This window comes from Triplophysa rosa, linkage group LG13 (genome assembly GCF_024868665.1).
Source record: "Triplophysa rosa linkage group LG13, Trosa_1v2, whole genome shotgun sequence".
NCBI lineage: Eukaryota > Metazoa > Chordata > Actinopteri > Cypriniformes > Nemacheilidae > Triplophysa > Triplophysa rosa.
Genome location: NC_079902.1, coordinates 16,804,815 through 16,812,958, shown reverse-complemented (window position 1 = coordinate 16,812,958; position 8,144 = coordinate 16,804,815). Strand labels below are relative to the sequence as shown.

The window sequence follows — 8,144 nt, the reverse complement described above, 5'->3', positions numbered from 1 at the left end:
TCAATTTAGGACAAAATCAAATTATATTTCCTCTTTTATCTTACTCTTTATCCGCATTATTTCCGCTGATTGATCCTGACTGAAACCTCTCTTGTTTAATCAGTAGGGGGCGCTCAAAACGAATGCAGCACGGATGTGAGTGACTAAAATGGTCTTGACTTTTTTTTTAAGTCTGCTGTCTGGATCAGTATGTGAAGGGGAAGAACAAAACTGCCTACTCCCATTTTGCTGGATATTTCAGGAACATAAAAACTAAATAGAGTAGCACATACTGTAATTTACTGGGATGAATTTCCATGCCTTTAAAAAAACATAAAAACATGAGTCATAAAAACAGATAAAGATCTTGTTTAGAAATATATCAGTGCAACAACGACGAGTCAAAAGAGTTGTGCATGTGTGACATATCTGCAATTCTCTTTATTTCGCAGTTTGTTTAATGTAAAACCGAACTTGACACATAGGATACACCATTATAAATACCACTCCCACCCCCAAAACATGCTTTTGTATTCTGTCCCACCCCACCAAATAACACATTTTCAATAATAATATGAATGTACTTATATTATGCTCATATATAACAATACCATTGAAAAAAAAGAAAAGAAAAACTTTTTCATAAATAAGAATATTTACACCAAAGCATGTTGTTCATGATTATTTTTCCAACATGCATGTATAAAAATAGAAATCTGAAATAATGTACATTTTTAACTTATGTATATACAAATATATAAATATAAAGACTACAAATTGTATTTTTAAAATACAAAGATAAATACACTAACATTGTGTACACTGTGGCCAAAAACCAGAAAATACAAACATAATTTGGATAATTAGCATTCACAAAACACATTACATCCAGAAATGCAACTTTAACGACAAGTGCAGGTCTCTGTGTTTTTTTTATTTTGTTTAATTTCATCTTTTTGTCCTTTCACATAAATTTGTTTTAATTTAACTGTAGAGAGAGACAAAGATTATTTTCTTTAGTTCTGCCGGACATCCTGAAGGAGTTTGTTAATCTCGGCAACCAGCTCACTGGCGTCCATAATTTCGCTCCGACTGTCGCAGCGTTTTCCGTGCAGATGACCCAGCACAGACTCTAACTCATCCTCCTCATGATTCTCTGGTATTTCCTCCATTGCAGGCAGCCATTTTGAGGTGGAAGCTGATGTTGGCATGGGAGCTGGCAGAGGGGCAGGAAGTGGAGCCACCATTGCTGTCATGTGACTAGCGGGGGCGTGACCATGTCCAGGATTTTGAAAGTGTGTATTAGCGGCCCAAACTGCGACGCCCTGCTGATAGGTGGCAGTGCTTGGCTTTCCGGGCAAGTGACCTTTCCTTCGTTCCAGTGAGCCTGCTCCTGCTGCACAGGCTGTTGTCTTTTCAGTTTCACTGGTCTCGTTGTAAGAGTCCATTGAAGAGGGGAGGAGCCTCTGGAACACACTGTTCATTTCAGACAGCAGAGAAGTCGTTCCACACAGATCTTCCCCATCACCTGCTTCTCCCTCTCCCTCCTCATTCTCCTTGCCAAAGGTGGAGAAACTTTTCTTCCTTAGCGTCGACTCTCCGGACTGCGGTGCTTCAGGAGTGGCTTTCTGCTGGGGGTCCTCTCCGGGGATGTAGAGGTTGCTACGGTAATCTGAAGATGCTGGAGAGGCCAACTGAGGCATCCAGCACTGGTCCGAGTGGCCGAGAACGCGACACTCTTCGGTGCATAGCTTCATTGCTATATTGATCAGAGATAAAACAACAGCAACGATGGTAGAGGTTAGTTAATGAATGTTGTTTTTGGATGGTATGCAAAACTGAACACACCCTCAACTAGTCAAATAAGTCTATTAGAAACAAAACAACTAAGCAAAGCGTTTCCAGCTTCATCCAACCCTGCTTCGTTTTTTTTTCGAGGCTATGCAAAACAAATCAAATATGCCAGCTTGTAGCCCTCATTGAACATGTTCGCCATTACTCATTCATGTTCCAGGGACTGATTATAGCTCCATTAATTTTGAAAGGCCATTTATAATACATCTTAGAGTTAATAAATGCCCAATCTGGTGCATTTGCAAAACAGGCCCTCATTTAGCCCAGTTTCTCTCATGCATAGAATAAATGATGAGAGTGCTGATTTACAGAAATCAATGGCCCATCTCCACTCGCAACCCAATGAGTGGGATAGTCACTCTAATGATTAGACTGTATTTTTATCCATCAAAATCTATAGTTTACATATGGTTTTCTCCAATATGAAGTAAGAGATGTTTAAAGATGAGAACATTGGTTTTGATACTGTAAAATTTAAGTTGTAAACTTTGATTCACTAAAGGTTCTTTAGATGATAAAAAGTAAGAAAGAAATGGATATTAAAAGAGCCTTTGAGTAAATGGTTCTTTGGGGAACCGAAAATGGTTCTTGCTTTGAAACACCTAGTGTAAAGACTTTTATCAACATCACACTCGTATGCTTACATGGATGCAGTCTGTGATGTCCATCAGGTGTGAAGAGTTCACCAAAGCCTTCTCCAAGCAGAGGGGACTCTCTTCCCATCTCACAATCACTGTCTCCCGCCTCACTATCCCCTCTGCCACTGTCCTTCAGGCTGAACTTATCCATCTCATTCAAAGCATACCTAGATACAGACAAAGCAGACGTTTAGCTAAGGAGTATGGGTAATATATTTGGTCTTAAAGTTAGTCTCATTTTTATTTCCTAAGGAACATGATAAATCAGTAAAAATGTATAGCTTTAATGCATTTTAAGTTACTTTAGATAAAGATCATCGTCCAAATGCATAAATGTAAATCTATCTTAATTAAAATATTTTACTTTTTTTAATCATTTAGTTTTTAGGAAGAGCCCAGTTTACACACAAATAAACAATTTTAACGTTGAACCCCTGCAGACCAATTTATAAAGGCAAAAACAGGCTGAAGTGTGATTGGTTACCTGTAGCTCCGGGTGTATTTGTTGCCACGGAAACTGGGTCTGGGTTGGTACTGGCCCTGATGAAGTATGGACAGAAGCTGTGAGACTTGCTATAGCCAAAAAAAGGGTGGGGACAAATAAAGAAAAAAAATGGAAATAAAAAATGAATAATGGCAGACCAGACAACAAGCCAACACAAATACAGATGACCATGGTAGTGATAATGGGGGGTGGGTGGGGGGATTTAGGGGGTTGAATGATGGAAGATGCAGGTGATACGGAAGAATACTTATACGTGATGAAATAATATATGGGTGTATGAATAAACATGCTATAAATAAAACAATCATACTGAATATCATAACAAATGGGACTTTAAATCAGGAATAAAGAATTCACAAATATTGATTACTTGCATATCATTTCAAACCATGCACTAAGAATTTGATCATAGACCTTCATATTAGCAGAAGAAATTATCCTGTGATGCTTTAGTCATTTGAAAAATGTTTTACCTCGACCGGTGGTGTGGCATGGGCAAGTTCCAGTGCGAAGTTCTCCGACACGTGATTGGAGGAGATGGTGACCAAGCTGTTGAGTGATTGGCGGCTGTGATGACTCTGGCGGCTCTCAGGAGCAGGGGATGCTGAGGGGGACCGAGGATGGGCCCTCACAGGAAGAGTTCCGTTAACTGTGGGGACCAATGTGATGTCCCCCTTGTGGATCTGCCTGGCAGGTTTTTTGGGATGGTTTTGGTAGGTGGACTCCGCAACTCTGCAGTTATAAGAATGTCGGGGGTCTTTCTGTTCTCTGGAGCACCGGGTGGCAAACAAGACCATAACGATGAGAAGCACACCACAGATGGCACCAAGGGAGATGATGATGATCATGGAGACATCTAAAGTGGATTGGTTGTTCAGGTCTGAAGGATTCAGTGAGTAGCTCTCCGGAAAGTCCCGTAGGGCAATATGGAGAACGGCCCTCGCCGAGAGTCTAATTGAGGCCCCTCTGTCTTGCACCAGGATTGTAAGATCAAATCCCTCGCGACCTGAGGTCTCAACACTTCTGTTGGTGCGTAACTCGCATCTCCGTGGGTCAATGACAAAAAGTCCGTCATCATTACCAGCAATGATGGAGCAAGTCAGCTCACTGTTGGCCCCTGCATCACGATCTGTCGCCTTGACGATCGTTACCAGATGACCTGGTTCGGCGTGCCTCCATAATGGCACCTCAGCTGTGTGGTTGCTTAGTGATGGTGAAACAATGATGGGTGGGTTGTCATTTTCATCCAGTACAGTGAGTAGAACAGTGGCATTGCTGCTAAGAGACACTGGGCTCCCACTATCTCGTGCCTGCACGGTAAATGAGAGCCGGCCCACATCTTCCCTATCAAAACTTCGGAGTGCATACACAGCCCCGGTGGATGGGTCAATAGTCACATATGTCGATATGGAGCTGCCTTGGACCTGGCTCTCCACAATAGAGTAGGTCACCTGGCCATTAGTGCCCAGATCTGGATCAGTGGCCATCACTGAGGTCAGATATGCTCCTGGCGAATTGTTTTCAGACTTAAAAATTTCATATCGGCTCTTTTCAAAGCGTGGAGGGTTGTCGTTTTCATCCTGGACCTGTACTGTGAAGTGTTTGGTAGTGGATAGACTTGGTGTGCCGCGGTCTTCAGCAATCACCGTCAGGCTATATTCAGAGCGTTTTTCACGGTCCAGAGACACATTAGTAAGAATCATGTAGTTGTTTTCGTAGGTCTTCTGCAAGCGAAAATGCCCGTGGCCATGGAGACGGCACACAACCTCACCATTTACACCTGAGTCAATGTCGTCCACACGCACTAATGCGATGAACGTATCAACAGGGGAGGCCTCTGAGATGTAGGCCACCTCCTCTTTGCCCTGAGTCATGAGGTTGATGTTGATTTTTGGCTTGTTGTCGTTGACATCAACCACTTTGATGATTATCTTACAGTGGCCTGGAATGGAGTTCGGCCCCATATCCTGAGCCTGGACATCTATTTCATATGAAGAAGTGGTTTCATAGTCAACCTTCTTAATCAGTGTGATGTGGCCATTGTCTGGGTTAATCTTAAAGGTCTCTAAGATTTTTGCTGGCACGTGACTGCTGAAAGAGTAAACTATTTTGCCATTGTTGCCTTCATCCGGGTCTGTGGCGTTAAGATCCACCAGTAGCGTTCCCGGTGGGGAATTTTCCAATAGGTTGACCACATAAGCCTGCTCATCAAACGCTGGGCTATTATCGTTGGAATCAGATATGCTGATTTTAAGCAGAGTTGAGCCAGATTTCGGCGGCACGCCAGAGTCCGAGGCAGTGAGCTGCAGCTGGTAGCTGGACTGTGTTTCTCTGTCCAGTTCCCTCATCACCACTAGGTCCGCGTACCTAGCGCCATCAGTCCGCGTCCTGATATCGATTTTGAAAAAGTTATTCCTTGTGAGCGAGTACGTGTGCAGCGCGTTTTCCCCGACGTCCGGGTCCAGCGCGCTATCCAAAGGAAAGCGCGTTCCCACCGATGCGCTCTCGGATATCTCTATGGGTATGATGGCCCGAGAGAACTGCGGAGCGTTGTCGTTGATGTCCAAAACTTCCACTTGGATGTGAAACAGTTGAAGGTATTCCGTAGGAAGGGTGATCACGTCGAACTCGATAGTGCAGTTTAAGTTTTTCTCGCAAAGCTTCTCCCGGTCGATTTTGGTGCCGATGCAGATCTCGCCGTCCTCCTCGCGCACGGAGAGCAATGGGGTGCTGCCCCTCTGCATGGCGCGGAACCGCGGGGACACAGAGCTCGGGAGTTTGGATAAAACGCTGGCTACATCCTCTTTCAGTCTGGCGATCACCGTACCAACTCTCTGCTCCTCCAAAACTTTATATTTTAAAGTCTTACCCGAGACGACGTGTGCCACGGCCGCCAAAAGTATAACTTTAAAGAGCGTTTTGCAAAACAGCACATCCCTGGATTGTTTAGTCGTTCCCATCTTCGAAAAGTATTTATTCCACACAGAGAGAAAACTGCCCGGTGAATTGTTCGGTTACAATTAATGCATGTTAAATCCTCAGATGCGCTCGCCTCCCGTTTTGATGCCGTGCATAGATTTAAAGCTAAATGCAAGCAGGGCCGAGGAATCAGCGCTCCTCTGTTTTCAGCGCCTCGGAGAAAGCATCAGGACTCCGATGCGGTATTGCAGCCGTGGACTGATCTGCTGCACACATCCACTTTCCTTCTGTGTGTGAATTGGTGCGCGTGTGTGTGGGAGGCGCAACTCCTTCTGTGAGTGTGTGCGCGCGCTCTGTCTGTCTGTGACTCTGAGAACAGTGACTGGCCCATTACAGCCCACCTCAGACTGTGCCCCCCTCCCTCTCCAAAATCTGTCCAGCTACCCCTCCTCGCCCCACAGCTGTACATCCCAGAAAAGAAAAAGAAAAGAATAAGAGACAGAATGGAGGAAATAAGAGCAGTGGTTGAGGTGGAGCTGGCAAGCAGATCACGCCAGAACTTTAGAAGTGTGCCATAACAATAGAAAAAAGACACGTGTATTTAGACCAACGTTTGTCACCCCGGCACACTTTGGGTTCCTTCCACTATACAGTTTTAGTGAATTTACATCTCTCACACTTTTAAAGTAAAGAAGGCGTGCCGAAACTTCAAAATAAACTTGCATATTGCAGTTCAGGCAGTTCAAGTTTGATAATCTTGGGTTTAAACATTTTTTCATCATTTCAGGACTGCGTATGCTATATTGAGTTCATAAAAAATAGATGCAGACTTTGTGTTCGCTTTGATTTTTTTGTCTGAAACGTTAATTATCTCTTCCAACAATAATACAATTTCTTTATGAAAGTGGATAATGTTAAGTGCACTGGCTAATATGGAAAAGTATAGTAATAGCACACACAGCGAACTGTTAAACATACAACACAAATAGCCTATTAAGAAAGAAGACTAAACTGGATGATATCTGAGCGTATGTGAGCGCACTATTGTGTCTTATTGAAGGAGTGTGCGCGCGTGGCTAATCGCGCGCGCGGTGAAAAGGATTCCCCCAACCTCCGTTAACCCGCAGTCAACGTGATTTCTCAGAGAGGTCACACTCGGCCCCCAGCGCACAATGGGGCTATACGACACACCGTCTCTGATTGTGCGTCATTAGCATCATTATGCTCACTCACCCCTATACACAAAACGCAAACATGAGCTTCTGGATATTTCATGACCATCTGGTTCGAACGTCCCGAAAACTCAAACCAGTAATTACATTAGTCCTGCGAGAAACACCTCAATTTTAGCGACACACAATATTTTGTTGACAATTTCTGTTTAGGCATCTAAACATAGCCTTTGCTTATTTCACATGTCTTTTTAGAATTCCATATTCACTGAAATGTTTCAATCAGTTTGAATTATTTCGCAACTTTTGCTGAATGGTCTAAAAATCCACAGCAAATAGGCCTAAATCGTTTAAATGACACATTACATATTTCAGTAGAATTTCACTTGGCACATTTGATGGACGGGTGTTGTATGGGAGTACCGTGAGACTGCGTTGAAATTCAGTCCTGTGACCTGTGGTTGTCCATCTGTCGTGAAATACCCAGGGCTGGGCTTGTTAGAGAGCCCTGCTCCTTCTCTTCGATCGAAACTGCATGCGTTTGCCATGCTCATAGTTTCACTTTTGTCCTTTCATGGTACTCTTTCTTAAACTAAGTGTGAGAGTGAGTTCCTTTAAATGTAAACCAATTTCATTATAATTTCAAATAATCAGATTACATTCTGAAGGGTTCCAGTCAGTACTGTTCTCAGAAAGACAAAGATGTAATAAAAAACTGCATCCTTGAAGAGAGTAATGTTGCTCCCTCACGACTATTGTTAAGTTGGCTGATTTAAAGACTTGGTTAGCATTTCTTTGTTTATAAAGTGACCAATATTGGACTGTAGCTATAATCATCTAAATAGTTTTACAGCACTAGCTCAATTAAGAATACAGGGCCTTCAATACTAGCGGGTGTTGTAATCTGGCGGCGTCATATGTTCGCTTCAGATGGCTTTTTTGTTAATAGGCGGATTTGCGCTGCATTTTCAAGCTGTGGTCCTAAAGTCACCCCGGGCTCGAAGACAGGGAGGGGGCGTGGGTGAATTAACTTTGTCATTGAAATGGAAAAGGATCACGCACACAATGAAGCATGGC

The 8,144-nt window shown here is 43.3% G+C and overlaps 1 protein-coding gene across 2 annotated transcripts; it reads right to left on the bottom strand.

The window, feature by feature from the left end:
• Positions 1-405: 405 nt before the first annotated feature.
• On the bottom strand, positions 406-6,321 carry pcdh18b (protocadherin 18b). Of its 2 annotated transcripts, none has more exons than XM_057349406.1 (4): positions 3,450-6,321; positions 2,956-3,044; positions 2,478-2,638; positions 406-1,738 (listed from the first exon to the last, which is right to left on the bottom strand). In XM_057349406.1, the coding sequence occupies exons 1-4, from the start codon at positions 5,934-5,936 to the stop codon at positions 996-998; spliced, it is 3,480 nt and encodes a 1,159-aa protein (XP_057205389.1). In that variant the 5' UTR covers positions 5,937-6,321; the 3' UTR covers positions 406-995. The 2 variants fall into 2 exon arrangements, with proteins under 2 accessions (XP_057205389.1, XP_057205390.1); XM_057349407.1 differs by having other exon boundaries at positions 2,956-3,011; positions 3,450-6,320.
• Between the last annotated feature and the right edge of the window lie 1,823 nt (positions 6,322-8,144).